General features: G+C 38.3%; 1 protein-coding gene and 1 non-coding gene across 7 annotated transcripts; both read left to right on the top strand.

Moving 5' to 3' along the window:
* Window positions 1-1261: 1261 nt before the first annotated feature.
* trnar-ucu (transfer RNA arginine (anticodon UCU)) lies at window positions 1262-1349 on the top strand. Its single transcript is given in 2 exon segments — window positions 1262-1298; window positions 1314-1349. It is a non-coding gene; the product is annotated as a tRNA-Arg (tRNA).
* Window positions 1332-17753, top strand: LOC137137608 (oxysterol-binding protein 1-like). Of its 6 annotated transcripts, none has more exons than XM_067524078.1 (17): window positions 1332-1454; window positions 3040-3213; window positions 3516-3724; window positions 3892-4060; window positions 4441-4552; window positions 4727-4910; window positions 6922-7039; window positions 7310-7367; window positions 7580-7744; window positions 10175-10420; window positions 11095-11215; window positions 11512-11615; window positions 12318-12413; window positions 12705-12892; window positions 15309-15544; window positions 15657-15695; window positions 15822-17753. In XM_067524078.1, the coding sequence occupies exons 2-17, from the start codon at window positions 3077-3079 to the stop codon at window positions 15962-15964; spliced, it is 2325 nt and encodes a 774-aa protein (XP_067380179.1). In that variant the 5' UTR covers window positions 1332-1454; window positions 3040-3076; the 3' UTR covers window positions 15965-17753. The 6 variants fall into 6 exon arrangements, 5 of the variants coding, with proteins under 5 accessions (XP_067380179.1, XP_067380175.1, XP_067380174.1 ...); XM_067524073.1 differs by lacking the exon at window positions 1332-1454 and adding an exon at window positions 1569-1750; XM_067524075.1 differs by lacking the exon at window positions 1332-1454 and adding an exon at window positions 1786-2120.
* The last annotated feature ends 3912 nt before the right edge of the window (window positions 17754-21665 follow it).

Genomic DNA, 21665 nt, shown 5'->3' with positions numbered 1-21665 from the left:
AAGGTCTAGTCCGTCAGGTTCGTATCAAGACAAGGACCTAACCAATGTCTGTCTTCTCCAGGAAGAGTGAGACAGTGGTAAAGACTGATCTCATACGGTGTGTTAAGTGCTGGTAACCTCTGGCACCAGAAGAACGAAGAAGGAACACCATAGAAGAATAGTCATGATGTTCGTAGGTTATTGAATAATTTGTTTTGTGTTTGTGCAAAGTAATTTAGTAATTGTTTCCAACTTTAAATGTTTCTAATATTGGAGCACAATTAGGGCCCAGGTATGTGTGAGCCATCCTCAGTTTTAGTTTTTGTTTTATAATGTGTGTGCTATGTTTCTGTTTATTAGATAGCTTCGATAGTTTGCCTTTGATAGTTGCCTTTGTAGTTAACCTTTTAAGTTTGTTGTGCAGTTGTCAAGGAAAAGGGTTTGTGGCAAGAGAGCAGCTCAGCTACTGAAGGGAGCAGACGTGTAGCTGGAGCAGAGGAACTGACTACAAGGTGGTGTGGACCTCAACAAGGTAGAAGAAAAAGCTTCAGTGTGTTGCTGTGGAGGCACACGGTTTCTCATAGAGTTCAGTGAGTTCAGCCATACTTAGAGAAACTTGTTTGATGAAGCTTTTTGCGAAAGTGCTTGTGAGATTACTGTACTGAAGTTGTATGTACAATTGATCCGTCATTGGCTAAGTTGAGAAGCAAATGCAATAAATGTTCAATGTTTGTCATACAATGATCTTTGGAGTGACGTTTTTGCTGGAGCGTCAGATTCGTCAGTTTATTCAGTATGCCACCAAATTATTCATTATACAAACCTTCATTTCAGATCCATTATAAACTGTCAGCAGAACGTTAAAATAGGGTCACAACGTTTAAAAGTAATAAAAGTAGTAAAAGATTTATTGAAATCACAAGTATTACTTGTGATTACTTTTATTATCCTGTGCAGAGATAAGGTTTGTTTACTGGAACTACAAGTTGAGTATTTATGTAGAGCTGATGATTACTTGACATATGTGCGTGTGCACTGACCAGACTCTGAACGTCTTATGGTCCTTTGGCACCATCCAGTGCTTAAACATGACACCTGCAGGCTCAGTATTTATCGTGGTAACGCAAACTCCTAAAGTCAGTGAAACGAATACGTAAAACTGTACAATGGACGTGTAAGTATTATCTCCCATTTGACTCGAAAACAAGATAACGCTCGTGGAAATACGTTTATGGACAAAAGCACAAATCAAATACGCTAGTGTGCTGCATGTGCAACAGGTGGCTCCGTGGCGCAATGGATAGCGCATTGGACTTCTAGGCTTAGATGCAGTAATTCAAAGGTTGTGGGTTCGAGTCCCACCGGAGTCGCATTTTTGCTGGTGTTGTATTTAGTAATTTACATAGTACCCGACCGCTAACGTGTGTCGCAGGTTTTTAATTACATGCCTATAATAAAGACACGGATATTCACTGGTAGGTCATTTGGCTAATGGCGCTCTGCAAAAAGCGGTGGTTGTTCAAGAAACTGTTTTTTCTACAGCTGTTCTGTCCAGCAGTAAGCTAACGCTGGCTAACTACTCATGTAACTAATCGTGAACCTTAAACTGATGTTTCAAATTAACAAAATGGGTATATAGAGAGTCTTATCCTTAAAATACACACTCGAGACAAAGTAATTTCGCATTTAAATGGATGTATCACCCGAACTATATAATTTACACAGTTAGTCTTTTTTTAACTTTACTTGGAGGAACTAATGGTAAAACAACGTAAGTAGATCTCGGTTTCTTGACGTGACCAAATAGTGTTACACCGGGTGTAGCCAACGAGCTAACGTTAGGCTAGTTAGATGTAGCTAGCTAGCTGTAGATTATTTTCGGCGTACGCAGTTGTAGAATTGAGATTATACACACTGATACTAACGAATATTAATGAAACTCGTTAATGTCATTGTTATTTACAGACAGACTACTGCCGTTGTTGACGTCTTCCGTTTAGCTGTTTTCATCATAGTTGTCCCGAGTTGGTCAGCTAGGTAGTTAGCCTCTTTTGCTAGGCACAGTAGCTTATGGGTGTCAAAGTTAACCGTCACTTCACCAGGTGTTCTGTTTCCTGATCTCAATTTTCGGACACGTCAAGGTAAACATTTAGCTAACCATCGGCGAGTTTGAAAGTTAGCTAGTAGGCTAACGTTTTTTTTAAATCTTCTTTCTTGTTTGTATCCCATTGTGAATATGCACACGTCAGCAGGTAAACTTCTAGCAAACATGTCAATTGGTGTTTCTACACTTTAGCTACTTTTTTAACAATAATGACCTGCTATTAGTGACACCCCCCCGTCCTAACTTTACCTCAACTAGTTAACTAATGCTAACGTTGACAGCTTTTGGTCTGTCTGTCAGCCTTGTCAAAATGTAATGTTAGCTTGCTAACTTGACATTTTATGGCATTTGGGTCCCTTTATTGTAATATTTGCAAATCTCACATATGGCAACGTCATTGTTGGAACACGTTTGTAATAACTAATATTGTAATATTTACCCCAACATCAACTTTAGTTAAATGTGTCAGCAGTGAATCTGTATTGATTTATGTGTTAAACTTTTACACGTCGAACCTCTAGACGGTATGTCTTTGGACATAACAGATTGAAAGATAAATAGCTTATGATTTATTCTAACATAATGTGTTATGCAGATTGTTGAGATGGCTCATTAAGAAGGTAGGAAATGGCTGCTGTTTTGCAATATTGTGAAATATGCTAATCGCAAAAACTCTTGCAGTTTCACAAAGCTCAAGTGAAAATTTAAGTTTCTTGCTTTGTCCACCCAACAGTGTAAAATCCAAAGATAATGTGTTTTGAAATCCTGGAGGATTCTTTTTCCCATTTGAAAAGCTGGAACCAGCAAATTTATGGCATATTTGTTTAAAATGGTCTAAAACAGAAAATTGATTATTAGATTAGTGTTCTGTTGTTGAATATATTGCCTAATAATAAGAGCTCTATAAAATGCACAAGTCCTTTCATCAGATTTTTTAAATTCTGTTTCCTTTTTAGGATTCCTGAAATCTGTATTTTGATTTTGGGGACTGTGATGTCAGACAACAAGACCCCCACTCCAGTCCCTCCTAGTGACACATACAAAGGATGGGTGTTCAAGTGGACAAATTACATCAAGGGTTATCAACGAAGGTGGTTTGTCTTGAGCAATGGGCTGTTATCATACTATAGGTATGCTTTACCATATATAGAAAACCAAGATAAGACAAAAGAGAGAGATATCCTTGATCGTGTCATGAGAGAAATTCCTAAGCATTGATTGTGGCAACTATTTTGTTGAAATACACCCACCTCCTAATGTGTCTTCTAATTTTGGTAAATGTTCTAATCGAAATGTTAAATCGTACAATATATGTGCATCTATTGATAGAACTGAATCTTATGCTGCCTAAATAGTTTCTGTTCTAGTCACTGTTTACTGTGTAGTCACATTGTCACAAAAAACATTTATTAAAATCGCCTTTGGTTATCAGGACCCAGGCAGAGATGGGCCACACATGTCGAGGCACCATCAACTTGGCCACAGCAAGTATCACTGTTGATGATGCCTGCAATTTTGTCATCTCAAATGGTGGGGCACAGACGTATCACCTGAAGGCCAGCTGTGAGGTGGAACGTCAACGCTGGATCACTGCCCTTGAGCTGGCCAAAGCAAAGGCAGCCCGCATGCAGGCTGAATCAGGTAAAACGCATAAAAGGGGGAGAGACAGGCAGTGGAAAAAAAGGTTGTGTTGTTAATGTTAACCTTAAAAAATATAGAGATATGCTATGAGAGTGGTGGATGTGTTTTTGTGATTTTTATTTTCTTAATTGATTTTATTTTCCCGCTTCCTTTTGGTTTGTTAACAGATGACTCTGGGGATGACTTCCCATCATCATCTCTGGCGGTGGCACCTGGACAAGGTGGAGGGTCACACAATTCAGAAGTTCAGTCTGCTCTCAGGACACTAGGCAGCAAAGTGGAGGATCTGAGCACCTGCAATGACCTGATCTCAAAGCATGGCTCTGCCCTCCAGAGGTCAGACTTTGACAAGCACTCCCTTTGTTTGTGCTTTAGTTCTCATGCTTACTCAACTTTATAGATTTCTCATGCCTCTGGTATTTTAGCTGTGAAATGAGAATTAAATATACTTTTAATCAAGTTTAAAAGAAAACACAATGGCTCATTTTCAAATTCTTTGTGAAGTGTTTTTGTTACAATTATTTTGTTTCTGTGTTGTGTGCTAAATTTAGCTGAGGTGCCACACCTTTGCAAAAGAACAAGAAATTCTCCAGTTGACAGACAACAGAGAATGAGTAATAATAACAAGCCTCTTCAATGTGAGGCCCGAGGCCTTATACACTGTAACATAAAGATGTAGTGTTGTTTTATTGTATACGATATAATATTTCCTTTAGATCTTTATCGGAACTGGACAGTTTGCGTCTGACTGGAGAGGCTGGGGATAAGATTCGTCAGGTGACCGAGAGGGCCACGCTGTTCCGCATCACCTCCAATGCCATGATTAATGTAAGTGTCATCACCCCTCTCTGTATATCTACCTGTTGATGACATTTAATGTACCTCTCACTCAGTGCAATTTGTTCTCTGTGAAGGCCAAATTAAGATGTTCAGATTCGCTTACCTTAACTGGATCCTGAGATTCCAGTTGTAGTTGACCATGTTCAATGTTTCCCTGCTCAGGCATGCCGTGACTTCCTCACACTAGCTCAGACTCACAGTAAGCGATGGCAGAAAGCCCTTCAAGCAGAAAGGGAACAAAGAGTGAGACTGGAGGAGACTTTGGAGCAACTGGCAAAGCAACACAATCACCTGGAGCGAGCGTTCAGAGGGGCCTCACAGGCAAATTCTTCTGCAGACAGTAAAAGTAAAACCTGACACACACTGTAATATAGACCACTCACATCCAAATATAGCTAATTTCTTCCCACTTAATATTATTATTATTATTATTATTATTATATATTATTCAAAAGAAACAGAAATAATGTGACTGTCAAATTTAATAATAATATCTGCACACATTTTGTATCTGATAATCCTTTAGAAAAAGCAGGAAAAAAATATTACTTTCACATTAAGGTTTTTTCTAATGTAATTTACTTTATGTCTATCACCATGAGGACTCTTATTTTAGGTTATGTGTATTTGTTAGTTGATTGACAGAAAAGGGTTAATACAGCAGCAGGAATGAAAAACATAAAAGGAATAAATACCTTTTTTTTTTTTAATTATATAACCAATATTTATAAATTAAAGAAAATAGAAAGTAGTTTTTTTCAGTGTTTGGATATCACATTGAACTATAAGTGAGACACTCAAATTGTGAGCAAACCATTCAAGAGTTATAGCCATTTTCATACACATACCCTCATTTTTGGTGACTCAGAAATAATGGAACACATGGCCGACTTAAGTAAGCAGGTTACAATCGGCTTTTTCGGGAAAGCTAATTCTTGGGTGTCATGTTAACAGGGAAAGCTGGTTTCTTACATTGGGGTACGGGAATACCCCGGAAAACCCCATTTACCAGGTAGAGTTCTGTTGAAAAACGCCAATTTCTCTGCCATGTGTACGCATAACCAGGCTTTTGGCTTTGAATGAATAAAAGTAGAGATCTTTAACCGGGCGGCACTGCCTTGTTTTGTTTTTTTTGTTTGTTTGTTTTTTTAACAAACTGCATAGAGCGCAATGGAAAATATTCACTGACACAAAGAGCCACATACTGTAGAAGTCTGATTACCATCCCCTCCGATTTTCAAAGTTCAAACAATTCCTGTTGTGGATGGATCAGCAGTGTGCCTTTTTGCTTATTTTTTTTTTCTGTCTCGCCCTGCTTGGTCACTCTACTGTAGCATGAACACACACACACAATAGTAAAGTCAGAAAGCAGCGTTTTCCAAGAGAGGCTTCCAAAATACGACAGAGTTGGAGGACAAATCAAGTTACTCATCTGCTGCAGACATATGTAGATTTCTAGGGACCAGGTTTCCTAAGTGCATGTGCATGTGAATGCCGTTTCTTGATTACCCGAGAAAGGTGGAGGTTGTTCTGATTGTTACATTTACATCTGCAATGAGGCGATTATTAGGCTTAAAAAGTAAATAAAAATAAACCTTCCATAGAGAGAGATAATATTGTGACCGGGAGGATTCTTAATATGAAGGAATTTTCTGGAAAGCTTAGGAACAGCAAAAGACATGGAAGATGGCTAAAGTGGATGACCACACAATTCTGTCCATGGTGAAAAACAACTCTCATCTAGCTAAGTCAAGAATGCTCACCGGAGAAGTAAGCGTGCTATGTTAAAGTCTACAGTTGAGGGACAGCTTTATGGATGTAAATACAGAGGCTTTACAAAAACCACAATCTTATCAAATCCTTTGAATTAAAACTGAAAAATTTGACTATACGCTGCAATAAGACTACAGCTCATGAGTTTGCAAAATCAGCATTTGTGCAGTATTTCAACAGTACAATAAATTTGATTCCTAGATATTAACCTTGGAAAGTGGGGGCCTGGTGGATCAATGGGTAGAGCATAGGGTTGGGATGCAGAAGGTCACGGGATATAAAAACTGACCCAGCCATTAATGGCCAGCTTGGTGCCGGTCCCGAGCCCAGATAAAAATGAAAGGGTTGTGGTACGAAGGGCACCCAGCGTAAATAAACTGCCAACGTGGGGAACACGGTCCAGGTGGCGACCCCTGAACGGGCAAGCCGAAAGCCGTTATAGCCGAAAACTTATATTAACCTTGGAAAGAATATTCTTGTTATAGGAAAAATTAGTTTTGAAACAGTTAATCTTAAAATTGTACGTGGAAAATTTATTTACTATCATAGAAAAACTAAACTCTCCAAACGTATCTTTTATTAAGGTTCTGCTGGTCCAGGAAAAGGGGAAGCCAGCGATGAGGACGATGAAAACGAGTTCTTTGATGCAATGGAGGAGGCACCTGAGTTCATCACTGTACCTGCAGATCCACAGTTCCACAAGTCAGTAACTTTTTCTCTTTTCTAAAAAAAACTTGTTAATAACTACTAGTTAGAAACTAATCAGTTTTCAGAGTTTTTGTATTTAACCCAGTTCCCTGTGTTATGTAGGTATAAAATCAGCAAAAGCTCACACTTGAATTATTGCTTGACTGATATGGTTTTAAACAGCTGGACAAGTTGCATTTCTTTTAAATGTATGTGAACCCCATTTTAAAGAATCTTGGTTGAAAACAGACCCTGACAACGTGTTTATTTTTCCATGTTTTACAGAAGGTCAAGCAGTAACATCAGCGGTTTCAACAGTGAAATGTGCTCTGATGATCAGTCGGTATGTTTCACTCAAGCACCTGTGATCACTGTTGAAAGGCTGGTTCACTTGTTTCATATTCAAACACTATTAAACTGCCATTTATCAGAATCTCTGATTATTGATTACATATGTTTCATTTTATAGCTGCACTAGGCTTGTAGTTTTAATATTAAATGTGTGCTTATTGGAAGAAATGTGTGTATTAAAATAAATACATTTCTGACTTTCAGCTTAATGAGGAGCCTTTAGCAATGAACCAGGAGTTCCCCTCTCATGAGTTGGTGCCCTTGAAGAAGAGACGGACACGCATCCCAGACAAACCAAACTACTCTCTCAACCTGTGGAGTATCATGAAGAATTGCATTGGCAAAGAGCTGTCGAAGATCCCGATGCCTGTGAGTATTTGCCGTAGAGATTACCCAATACTTAAAAAGTGTGTTTTTAAAGCCAGAGTCATACTTGGGCATTCTGCATGAAAGCAGTCCTATGCAGGTTGCAGTGACATAGCTGTTATGTTTGTTACGTTTGTCTGTTATGCTTGCACTATGGGGGTATTTGTCAACAACAGGATAGAGTCACATGGAGCCACCCAGTGTTAATTTAGGAAATCAAAAAAACAACAGGAACCGGACAGTAAAGTATACCCGATGTAAACAAATAACTACACTAGGAGAACAAACATTGGCAAGGTGTGTATATTTTTTCTAACCCCATGTGCTAGCCACTCCCCTACCTGCTCTGTTTCACTTTGCTTTCTTCTTTATTTTCTATTCCATTTTGATCCTGCTCCGGCTTAATTACATTAACCATTTAGCATGTCGACATGCAGCTCGGCCACACTGTATGGTTAACATTTGGTAAGGGTGAATGTGCCAGCAGTACTGGCTTATCGACATTCTGTGAGAGTCATCTGTGGTTAAAATAGCTTTATTGAGGAAACCCTCATCATGCTTTGTATGTGCATTTGGAAATCCTAATGAGATCTAGATCTGAATCTATGATGTTGATTTTACGACGGTGCATTTGGCAGGGATGTGTGCATATTGCACATTCTTCTAGCATTTTCCTCGTGCACTGTTTGTTATGTTGCTAAGATAAAAAAATAAAATGGAAACAGCACAGGTAATTACCTCAATTTAAACCGTGTCACCCTCACTTTTTTGTCCTACAGAGACCATTGACAGGTTCTCATTTACACTGAAAAATGAACCCCTCAGAATATATCTTGCACTGCTTTCACACGTGGTGCTTGAACCCCTAAACTCCTCTAGACTTTTATGGGGAGGCTGAATGTGAGAGTGCAAATGTCAGAGTCACTTGGCCCGGGTATTACCCAGACTTTATCCTTTGAGCCCCCTGGTACAAAGTCCAGGTAACGTGAGTGAACCTGTGTGTGGAAAGATCACACTACTCTATCCTAAATTGTAGGGCTTAAAGCAATAGAATGTCCATGTTGACTGCTGCTGTTCTGCTGTTAACAAAACACAGTTTCACAAACCGTACTAATCTATCATCTTGTGCCATGTGCATTAACTGTCCAGGCACAGTGTCTCATTCTGGTGTTTACATGCACTTAAGTAACCAGGTTACATTCAACTTTCTCAGAAAGATGATTACTTATGAGTTATCTACACTGCATCCAGAGTGCATTAAGTATTTACATAATAATAATGAGTTGAATTATTATTATTATTATTATGAATACTTCCTGGATGCACGGCAAATTGTAGGGGTAGGGGATTAGGGAAACCTGAGGTCGATTTTTGCCAAATGCTTATCTCTCTGCCATGTATACATGTGACCAGTTTTCTAATAACCTTTCTAGAACAGCACATGTGCATAATAAAAGGCTCCAGACAGGGAAGTAGTTAAATGAGGGAGAGATAATTAATGAGGCCATGCCAAGTTTTTCAAACCTTTCAAGTCCTTACAAAGTCAGATTGAAACTTAAGCCAACCCAAAGTGCCTCATGGAAGAAATAACTCAATTTCCATTATGGATATAGCTGTGTCTCATCGCTCTCTTTTCCTCTCTCTCCCTGTGCTGTAACTCTGCAATGACGCAAACACAGCAAAGAAGAAAGAAAGTTGAAAAGCAGTTAAATATCTTTGAGCCATCCTTCCAAAATATGGAAGAGATGGCAGACAAATCTGATTACACTTCTGCTGCATGTATATACAGATTTCCAGTTACCAGGTTTCTTAGCATGTGTAAACTCTGTTCGCTATCATCTGAGAAGGCTTAATTCTCTGAGTAACCTGGATACTTAGGTCAAGCAAAATATTTCTCTTTGCATGAGAAGGCTTCTGACGCAGACAATCTGTGTGTTACACGTGTGAAGTGACAGCATTTATTTGTGTTGCTGCATATTATGTTAAAAGGACTAATGTCACAACTACACAAAAAATGTAAAGGATTTGTATAAAGATTTTTCTATTATAACTGTCAGCTAAATTAATATATTGGTATAAAATAATATGAACAACATTTACCCTTTTCTGTCCTCTTTTTTTTTTTTTCTTAAATGAAAAGAAACATTTCTATATTCATACTGCATCATGTCATCAGGTAAACTGAATTTTGGCTATGCTTCCTTTGCATTATTCATCAGCCGCTCTTTGGATTTGGGCATTTTACAGATTTCTACATGTGACATGCAGCCAAACAATAACACATTTTAAATTCCCTGAATGTTTTGGTAATGGGACACGTTTATATACCATACAAGACTATTTAATAAGTCATTGGAGAAGGTACAGATTAAATTGTTTGGTCAGGTAAAATCTTAATATTAGATAATAATTCTTAAAATCTGCTCCCTATAGGTGAACTTCAACGAGCCCATTTCAATGCTACAGCGATTGTCAGAAGACCTCGAGTACCACGACCTGCTGGATAAGGCTGCCAAGTGCCAAAGCTCCCTGGAGCAGATGTGCTATGTGGCTGCCTTCTCTGTGTCCTCTTACTCAACTACAGTCTACCGCACAGGCAAGCCCTTCAACCCTCTTCTGGGAGAGACGTATGAGCTGGACCGCCAGAAAGAGAGTGGCTACCGTTCCCTCTGTGAGCAGGTGAGAGAATTACAAAGACAAAAATGCAGAGAGCTTTTGACTAGGATTTGAAAAAAAGGATTATCAAAAGTGTTAACTTAAGAAATCATGCTGACTCAGCACCTTGAGGACATTTTTTGCTTCCTTATTATACTGAATTTGGGGGGCACATGTGACAGGAAGTGAGCATTTATGACTGTTAAATCAAGTGAGATATAAAAGCAGTTTAAGCCTAACTATCAATGTTTTTAGAAAAAACATACTCCAAAACTTTTTTAAATTTAGAGTTTCTGTCGAAGCCTCCCGTGAAGTCAGATTCACACACCCGACAAATCTGTAATCTTGCAACTGCAATTAGAGGATGACTTCATATGCATAAAATATAGACAGATAATTTCAGTCATTATTAAATGGCATTATTCAAGTGCGGGATATAATTCTCTTGTAGATTTATTAGACGACTGGATTTGAGTTAGACTTGTGATGTACAAAAATAATCAGATGCTCTACAGCTGCACATGAAAATTCTCATGCTGTAAGTGTGCAGCAGTCTGTGTAAAAGAATGTGAGAAGTGTTGAGTATTCTACTTTACAAAGCATTGGTGCCTGAAGACATCATGTTTCGATGCCTCAGGTTATGTTCTGTGGAATTGTTTTTTTTTCTATGACTCACATTGCATGTACCTCTGTCGCAGGTGAGCCACCACCCCCCTGCTGCAGCACACCATGTGATCTCTGATCGTGGCTGGACTCTGAGACAGGAAATCACGGTTGCCAGCAAGTTCAGGGGAAAATATCTGTCCATTATGCCTCTAGGTAGGATACAAACTAATTCAGAACATTTTAAGCGTCCCATGTAGAGCCTAATTATGCATGTTTAGGGCGTGATACAAAGAGAACAAGAGAAGAAGATTCTTCTCTGATGGATAATACAAATGGATTGCACAAAGTGGTCATTAGTGTTCTTAAAAGAGTGCAGTGAACAAGCCATGAGGAATGTTTCAGTCACACCTTGGCTTCAATTGATGATCATCTATCAGACAGTGTTGCCAAACTTAAAAGTGTTTGTTTTGTTAGAATAAATCAATCAAAAGTGTCCTTTTTCCGTGTAGGCACAATTCATGCTATCTTTGAAAAGAGTAACAATCACTACACATGGAAGAAAGTGACCACCACAGTGCACAACATCATCGTGGGAAAACTATGGATCGATCAGGTGAGACTCTATTAAAGCAAGAACACTGTAAGAGTTGGCCTTCACATGGAGTCTAATAGGCCACAGTGAAGTTAAAGTCTAGGCGAATGTTATGGATAAAATCCTGTAGTATTATAAAATTCAAAAAGCTTAATTAATTTAATGGATTAATTTGCTTAAAAATTTAACTGTTTCACACACTGGTGCAGTTATCATTTAAACTCTGCATAACTACTATAGTGAATAAATGGACGTCAGCAATGTACTTACAGATAAGAACAAGATCATCAAAATCTTATTTACACTTACAAATAATCTTTAATGCTTTATAAGGACTTTTTTTACACTGCATATAGTTATATAATATTTTATTTTTTATATATATATATATATATATATATATATATATATATATATATATATATATATATATATATATATATATATATATATATATATATATATATATATATATATATATATATATAAAAAATGCTGACTGCACAGTGATATTTCCCATAGCCATAAGACAAAAACCTTGTTATTCTTCCCATTTCATATATGTACATAATACATTAAAAAAACTGTTTAAACTGTGTAGGATTGTAACAGCTCCAACCTCCTGACAATATATATTTTTTTGTGTATTCCAAATAGCAGTTTAAACTTTCATTTGACTGTTATATATGTTATTTTGTCCCCTTAAATGCAATTTTTTTTCAGTCTGGAGAAATTGACATAGTGAACCACACCACTGGAGACCGCTGCCATCTCAAGTTTGCTCCTTACAGCTACTTTTCCAGAGATGTGGCCAGGAAGGTGAGAAAAAGGCTAAATGCAGAAGTGTTTGATTTGGTTTTGTTTGCTTCTCCTTTGTGTGGCTCAAATTTGCAATTTGGGTCACTGTGCAAGGACTCTTAAGTTTCCTGCAAAGTGTAGGACATATTTTATCCCTATTCCTTGTTTTGTGTTTATCTTGGCACCATTTGTTGTCCGTGTGTTTAGTAGCTGCTGTTTGAATGTTTACAACTGTCTCATTGGATTTGGAGCTTTTGACCTTGGTCTCCACGGATGAGGACTCCTCTGTTAGCAGCCGTCTCTCAATTTTAGGTGACAGGTGTGGTGATGGACAAGAATGGCAAGGCTCATTATGTACTGTCTGGGACGTGGGATGAGAAGATGGAGTTTTCTCGGGTGATGCAGAGCAGCCGTGGAGGAGAAAACGGCACAGAGGGCAAACAGAAGACGGTCTATCAAACACTCAAAGCCAGAGAAGTGTGGAAGAGAAACCCGCTACCGTGAGTATTGTTGCTGCACGGCCCTTTTTGTGTACACCTGGAGAGACATACACAATGTACAAAGTTGAAAGGATGTTTAAACCTAAATAAAAACAGAATGCAATTATATTCAAATCTCATTACCCCTATTTTATTCACGATAGAATATATACAACATATCAGATGCTGAAACTAAGACATTTTACCATTTCATGGAAAATAATAGCTCATGTTGAATTTGACGGCAGCAAGAGGGTGATGTTTACCAGTTTGTAGCATCGCATCTTCTTGTACAAACTGTCTGTTAATGTCTGGGAAGTGAGGAGAGTTTAAGAGAGGAATGTTGTCCCATTCTTTGTCTAATGCAGGATTCTAGGTCCTCAATAGTCCCGGGCCTTTTTTAGTGAATTTTGTGTTTTTATGATGCACCAAATGTTTTCTGTTGGTGAAAGATCTGGACTGCAGCCAGGCCAGTTCAGCAACCGGACTCCTCTCCTATGAAGCCATTGTGATAGTTGCAGTATGCGGTTCAGCATTGTCTTGCTGTGATATGAAAGACCTGCCCTGAAAGTGTCATTGTGTTGATGGGAGCATAGGTAGCTCTGAAACCTCTGTTCTTTTTTAGCATTGATGGTGTTTTTCCACATGTGTAAGCTGCCCACACCATAGGCATTAATGCAGCCCCACACCATCAGAGATGCAGGCTTTTCAACTGTCCTCTGATAACAAGCTGGATGGTCCCTCTCCTCTTTAGCCCACTGAACAGGGTGTGCATGAATTCCTAAAAAAATTTCAAATTTTGGCTCTCAAGGCCCGAAGATCACGCGCATCTCATTTTGGCAGACATTTGGGCAAATTCCTGCTCATACTCTGAATCTTTTGATGATATTATATACTGTAGATGGTCTGATCTGCAAAGTCTTAGCAATTTTACATTAAGGAGCAGTTTTCTGAAATTGTTCAACAATTTTTAGACACAGTTTGTCACAGATTGGTGAACCTCTGCTCGTCTTTACATTCGAGGGGCTCTGTGTTTCTGAAATGCTCCTTTTATACCCAGTCCTGTTACCGACCCTTTGCTAATTAACCTTATTAGTTGTCAAATGCTCCTCCATTTGTTTTTGATTGGCGGTAATTACTTTTCCCGCCTTTTGTTGCCCCGATCCAACTTCAATCCACATCAATTATTCAAAATGAGCTCATACTTTCCATGAAATGGCGAAATGTCTCAGTTTCAACATCTAAAATGTTGTTTATATTCTATTGTAAATAAAACATGGGTTGATGATATTTGCAAATTGCATTGTGTTTTTTTTTGTTTTGTTTTTTTTACACATCCTCACAACTTTTTTGGAATCAGGTTTGTATAAATATTGTATTTTATTTTAGTTTTTGGGTGGAGAGCCAGACGTTTTCAAATCACTGTACTGCACCTACTAGGCTTTATATCGCTCTCTGTCTGTCTGGTTGGCTGTTGAGAGCCAGTTGTAAATTTATCAAGAATAAACATTTGTCTTTTAAAGACAAAGGTGTGGCTGCATTTTTTTGCCTGCACTGCAGTCTAGGCGTACACTAACACACAGGAAATGAACAAGGATCTATTATATATTTATTCATAGTGTAACCAAAAACCATCATAAGATACACAGTTGTTAATGAAAATAAATTTTTTTAGGAAGCATAACCTGAGGAGGTTTTGAAAATACCTTGTTTTGGTTCTCGTAATATGCTTAAGTTATAATCCAGATTCCATTTAAAAAAAGCAGATGGCAGTTCATGTTCCCCCATAACATTTTTAACCTGACGCAGTGTCATTGCAAAATCGTCAACCTCAGGTAACAGACACCACGAGTGTAATGAGTAAAGAAGAGAAAAGAGAAGTACGCCAACACTTTCATGCCTCCATCCAGTGCAGTTCTGAAAGCTTCATACGTCACACATTTGTTTTATTTCCTTCTGTTGCACCCTCACGCTACTTCTCCCAGCCCTTGTCTTGTTTTATGGTAACCTTTTCCCTTTTCAGCACTTAATAAACACGTGAGTAGTGACTCTGGGTCACTACAGTGTGGGATAGTCTGCTGTTAGGAATTGCTGACCCTGGAGCATTTCTCCAAATACAAGACAAAACATGTATATGAAACAAAGTTCTTCATGAGTTCAATTTACCATTATAACTAGACAAAGCATTAAAATTTAATCATACTTGAATTTCCGATCACAGACAGTAAACCATGAGTCCCGTCTGTTTCCATTTACAGTTTATTCTATTTTAGATTTAGGTAAGTTGTTTTATAGTTTTTAATGTATAAAACTATGCATTTTAACCTATGTGACTGACACTTACCTGAACTATCCACCCTTTATAATACACCTTTAAAATCATTTCATGTGTTTTAAACCCTCTGCAAGAGTTTTGACTTCTTGCATTTATCCACAGTGAAGGAGCAGAGACCATGTACTACTTTACTGCCTTGGCGCTGACCCTAAATGAGCCGGAGGAAGGCATGGCACCCACTGATAGCCGCCGGCGGCCTGATCAGCGGCTGATGGAGGACGGTCGCTGGGAAGAGGCCAACGCAGAGAAGCAACGGTTGGAGGAGAAGCAACGCAGTGTCCGCAGGGAGAGAGAAAGGGAGGCCGCCAACCAACAAACCTCCAGCCAGTCAGAAGAAGGTGAGCGACAAGTGTGTTAATGCTTTACTTCTGCTGTATTCCTCTCTTCATGGGGAAAATCTTAAAAATAGGGGATAAAAAGTCTCTTGTGATCCCCTTTCTCTTCCAAAAGCTGTCGATGAGGACTCTTACACTGATCCCTCCTTAAAAAGCAAGTACTCCTCTTTTTTTTGTTTCACTGCCACCTCACCTCCTTATGCTGACATGACTCTTCTACTCATCTGTGTAGAATGTTTTCTTTAAACTATTTTGGTAAAACAAATTTTCTCTCTTTCAGATGCACCTCATGACAACTACCAGGCACTTTGGTTTGAGCGCTGCAAGGATGAGATCACAGGTGAGCAAGTCCATATCTATAAGGGAGGCTACTGGGAAAGCAAGGAACGTGGCAGCTGGGAGGGATGCCCAGATATATTTTGACCTTGGCGTTGGCTGCAAAGTGCCCTGAAGAGACTGATCCATCGAAGCTACCTGGTGAACAGCTGCCACAAAAGCCTGTTTGTCCCCTACTTGGATGGCTGCCTCCCTCCAGTGACTCTCTGTTCTAAGAGATCTCCAGGACAGTCACTGCTGTCTGATCTAGAGGGAGGTCAGGGATTCCCCTCAGGCTTCCCTCATGCCTCGTTTTGGTTCCGGTCTCCTTGAGTCTTGGCATCTATCTCCATGTTGCTGTCACACACCTCAGAGGACTGGAATAAAAATTTCTGTGCTGGTGGACCTTAGGCTGAATACAATGGTAGGAAATTAAGGGGGCAGGGCTTCCAAATCAATAGTACATGATTCTATTAATCTCTTTGGTCTAGTCTGTTAAACCTGTCAGATCAGGGGCTGAAGGGTTTTTCTTCTGATACTACCCTGTCAGATGTCAATGTAGTGGTGTTGTTGTTGTTGTTGTCATCCACAGCATTGTGTGCTTTGGTAATAAAAGGGGGTAAAACCTGGTTAATATATACATTTATATATACATGATTTAAATAATTTCACTAAAATGTCAGCTGGTGGCCTTCAAGAAAATAGTGAGGATTTCGTGTTTATCATTGATTTTGTGTCTTAATGTAATGAAGTGATGGTTCTAGTTTTTCTGTGACTTCACATCTGCAATTCCATCGCTTTACGTCACTGCCAGTGTGCAGTATAGTGTTAAAAATGATTGTCCAGAATACTGACCCTCCACACTGTCACAGTTTATAGTTAGATTTTTGTTTAAACCAAGGCCTGCTGAAATTTATGATGGTGAAAACTCAAGGCCTCAATACTCTCTTCGCCTTAGAAACATTAGAGGAACCTGCTCTCACTTGTATTTACATCTGAATGAATATGATGCCGACATTTATAGCTGGTTTCCTGTACAAACACAAACACTGACGAATAAGTTGGGAAAAGACTACAAAGCTGCAAAATGACTCAAAGCTTGTTCCAATGCTGAGAAAGCATGACATTAGTGCAGTTTCCATAGTAGTTAATGAACTACTCGTTCTCACAGCATGGGAATAATACTTAACCATTTTGCAAATAAAGTGAATGGTAACTAAGTTACATCAAAGAAGGAGTGGTTTTTAAAAAGACATTTTTGTGTTGATGATGCAAACCAACAAAATAGAAGTAATTGTTGTGGTGAAAATGAATATCACATCCCCATGTATCAACTGAAGAGTACATACATATGCAAGTATGCATTTTGACACCAAAAACATGGCAGCATATGTGTGTGTGTGTGTGTGTGTTTGTGTGTGTGAGAGAGAGAGAGAGCGAGCGAGTGAGCATTTCATAATTTTGTTTGTAAGTGTACTTAAAATGAAAAATAAACTGAATTTAAAAGCATTGCAAATAACTGATTTTATAAATGATAGGAATTCAAATTATAGTTACTGTAAGGTAGTTTCTTTATTCTTGTCTCTTGAGTTCCTCTCATTTTTGGGAAGAATAAATGTCTTCATTTACAGAGAAAAAGGGAGTTTCTGCACTTGACCAAGAGGGGAGCTGTTGAGTATTTTGTATTAAGAAAATTTGTAGTAAAGCAATGCTGTAATGTCATATAGATTTTCATACTCTTTGAATTTGTTTCAACAATTCCATTAGTTATTAATTGGTAACATGCTGAAATAGTTGCCAAATCAGTAATTTAGGGATATATGTCCTTCAGCAAGAGCTACATGGGATAATGTGTTGTTAATAAAATATAATAAACAATGAAAACACACTTCCATCAGTTTTTGTTCTTGTTGATTTTGTTTTACAGTGTAATGGTGAAGATGTATTTTTACAAATTTGCAAAATCTTCCATGAAAATATGGTAAATGTTCTGCATTTATATAGCGCTTTTCTACCTATTATTCTACTTCAGAGCGCTTTACACTGCTTCTTATTCACCCATTCACACACACCGGTGGGGGAGCTGCTATGCAGCTGGCCAACACGCACCGGGAGCAACTAAGTTGGGGTTCAGTGTCTTGCTCAAGGACACTTTGACATGTGACCGGAGAACTGTGAGATTGGTGGACAACCGCTCTACCTTCCTGCGCCACTGTCGCGCACAATAGATTTGAATTTATATAAAGGACATTTTTAAACCAAAAAGATAAATAAAAGACAAGGGCACCAAAAAACAGCTGCAAAATCCGTAAAACTAGACTGAAATATCTGGGACTGACATTTTGACTAAGAGTAACTTCGACCGCATACGGCATCGTATTGATTTAATAGTTTCCAAACTCTTGCTGGCATGTAGGTCATGAGTTTTATTAGCCACACTAACAGCATAATTCTGGACATCCACCACTTTTTTTCAAACTTAAATATCTACAGATATTGGACCTCGTATATTTGATTTTCTCATTAACAACTGCAATTTTTAAAATTTTCAATTATTGCTAGTCTGAATTTTGTTTCTCTGTAACTTTGCTTCAGAACTGGTGACAATTCTATGAATGTCAGGAGTATTTTGTGCTAAGGTTTAATCAGCAAACACTAGTGAAACAATATTTCAGGGTTCCAAGTGAGGTTATAAGAGTCATGGCAACTACACTTCTTGTTAGTTTGATGTAAGGTAGATAACTTACTATAGTTATCTTTGTACTTGCATTGGTAATACCATGGTCTCTTTTCCATGATCATTTAACTATGTTGAACTTCGACAAATCAGCAGCGGGTACGTGTCATTTTCCCCTGTGAGCAGAGCTGCTTCTTCCACCGTCTATAGCACAGACACATCTGCTGTGTCCTGCCAGAAAAATAGTTTTTTTGCCAAGTTTCGGAAAAGCAGACTGGAACTTGCCATCGTATACATCGGGCAAAGAGAAACACGGAGTTGTAGAAAAACGGGGAGGGGCTCAGGGTTCGGCTGACCTCATTGCTGCAGGATGCAATGGAATGTACCGCAACACACCGAGGACACACCCTGCCTATGGTTCAGTGTAGTGCAGAGCAGGTGCAGAGGAAAAGAGGTGGGGAAATGACGGTGAGAGTATGCTGAGTCAGTGAAACTGGATGAAAGGCCGTGAGCGTGTGCAAGGGGGCAGAATGTTTTGTACTATAGAGACCACTGACAGGTTCACATCTATACTGAAAAGTGACCGCCTCACAATATATTTTAATGACCAAAAATATAAAGGATTAATATCAAGGTGATTTATTTATTTTACCATAACCACCTGAAAGGCCATATCCATGCCAAGCCACGCAGAAATTGTGGAGGGAAGGGCTTCCGTCGTAAAAACAGTCCAAATCCACATGCGGACAAATGATGCACTGTGGCGGCCTTGAACTCACGGGATAAGCTGAAAGGACACACACACAAAACTATTCATGTTAGGTAAACTGAAATATTGTTTCAATATTGTTTACTATTTGTCTTCAGAATTTGTCTTCAATTTTTTCTATAATATGACGAATGTTTAGCTTCCTCCATCTATTTTCAGTCAATAAAATCAATAAAACTCTAGCCGCAGTGTCTCAAATCATTAGGTGAAACTCTTTAAAATGTTGGTAGCCACTTGTTACGGCGTGTTAGATAAGTATTAGTCTCTCTTTGCTTGTCCTTGGTTTTAGGCATTTCTACACGATATGTATTTAATAACTCTGTGTATTGCTTTCAGACTTAATACTTTAGTTGTTTGAAATAATACAGAGTGGAATAATAAAATCAACTCTGCTCTCTGTAGGTGAACTTGTGACTGGATGTAAATTGATTAACAGAACTGAATGTTACTCTGCCTAAAAAGTCAAATAACTTGTGTTCCTGTCTTAAATTGTAACAAGCAGTGTTAGTGCCGGTGGAACCTGGACAAAGTGGAGGGTCACACAATTCAGAAGTTCAGTCTGCTGTAAGGACACTAGGCAGCAAAGTGGAGGATCTGAGTACGTGCAATGACCTGATCTCAAAGTATTTCTCCACCCTCCAGGGGTCAGACTTTGACAAACATTTGCTCCCTTTGCGCTTTTCTCATGCCTCTGCTATTTTAGCTGCGAAATGAAGTCTTACATAAGAATCTAAATACTCTTAGTCACGTTTGGATAAACATGCAATGGCTCATTTTCAAATCCTTTGTGAAGTCTCTTTGTTACGAATGTACAGTTCCTGTGTTGTGTGCTAAATTTAACTGAGGTGCCACACCTTTTCGAAAGAACAACAAATTCTCCAGTTGAGATACAAAAGAGGATGATTAATAATAACAAGCCCCTTCGATGTAAAACTCTAGACCTTTAACAATGTCAAGTGATGTGTTGTTGTTTCTCTTATTATTGTAACTAATAATTATTTGCTTTTCAGTGTAATAGTTTCTTTATCAGAAATGGACAGTTTGCGTCTGACTGGAGAGGCTGGGGATAAGATTCGTCATGCGACCGAGATTAATTAATATTGGTGAAATTTGAATGTTACAGTAGCACGTAAAAAGGAAGAATGAAATTAGGCACTATTTCAATAATTTGTAGTTTTATTTTTTATTTTTTTGTCCTTTTGGCTTCTCCTGTGAGTTCAGGGTCACCTCAGCTGATCATTGTCCGCATGTTGATTTGGCACAGTTTATTTATTTATTTATTTATTTTATGCCGGATGCCCTTTTTGGCGCAACCCTCCTCAATTTCTACCGGGCTTGTACCGACACTGCACACCTGGGGAGGGGAATGGGCTGTTAGCGGTTCTTGCCCAGAGACACTTCAACATATAATAATATAGATATTTATGGAAGAAATATTAAAGAAAATATAAAGCTGACATTAAAAATCTACAATACATACATTGCAATCAGCTTATATTTCATGAGTTTGCAAAATCTCTCCAGTATTTGTGCATATTTGTGTGAGTCCAGTATTGTAGTCCAGTAAAATATTGGGTTTGTGAGATCAGTCAAACAGAAAAATCTATTGTTGCAAGCGATAGGGCGTTGATATCTACATATTAACCATGGAAAGAAAATTCTTGTCATTGGAAGGTTTAGTTTTAAAAAATGTATTTTATCTTTTGTTAAGGTGCCACTGGTCCAGGAAAAGGTGAAGTTAAAAAAATTTAGTTAAAAAGTAAGAAACTATGAAAAAACTAATCAAAGACTAAATTCCCCCAGTTAAGGAGCAGTTTTTCTTTTTAATCCAGTCCCTGTGTGGCATGTTGTTATAAAATCTACAAAAGCTCACAGCTTGATTACGATTGCTTCCTCATTATTGCATGAATTACTGATTGATTGATGTGGCTATAAACAGCTTGACAAGGTTTGTGTTTCGTTTCCATGTATGTGAACCCAATTTAAAGATTCTTGGTTGAAAACAGACCCTGACAACGTGTTTATTATTTCCATGTTTTACAGAAGGTCAAGCAGTAACATCAGGAGTTTCAACAGTGAAATGTGCTCTGATGATCAGTTGGTATGTTTCACTCAAGCACCTGTGATCACTGTTGAAAGGCTGCTTCACTTGTTTCATATTCAAACACTATTAAACTGCCATTTATCATAATCTCTGATTATTGATTACATATGTTTCATTTTATAGCTGCACTAGGCTTGTAGTTTTAATATTAAATGTGTGCTTGTTTCACTGTTATAATAAACCAGATTGTAAAATTAAAAAACAATTTAAATTTCTGAAGGGGTTAATCGTGATGATGTATTTTCTGTGCAGATTAAAT

The sequence above is a fragment of the Channa argus genome, chromosome 12, assembly GCF_033026475.1.
Source record: "Channa argus isolate prfri chromosome 12, Channa argus male v1.0, whole genome shotgun sequence".
Taxonomy (NCBI): Eukaryota; Metazoa; Chordata; class Actinopteri; order Anabantiformes; family Channidae; genus Channa; species Channa argus.
Note: the sequence above shows the minus strand (reverse complement) of the source record. Positions and strands in the feature narration are given on the sequence as shown.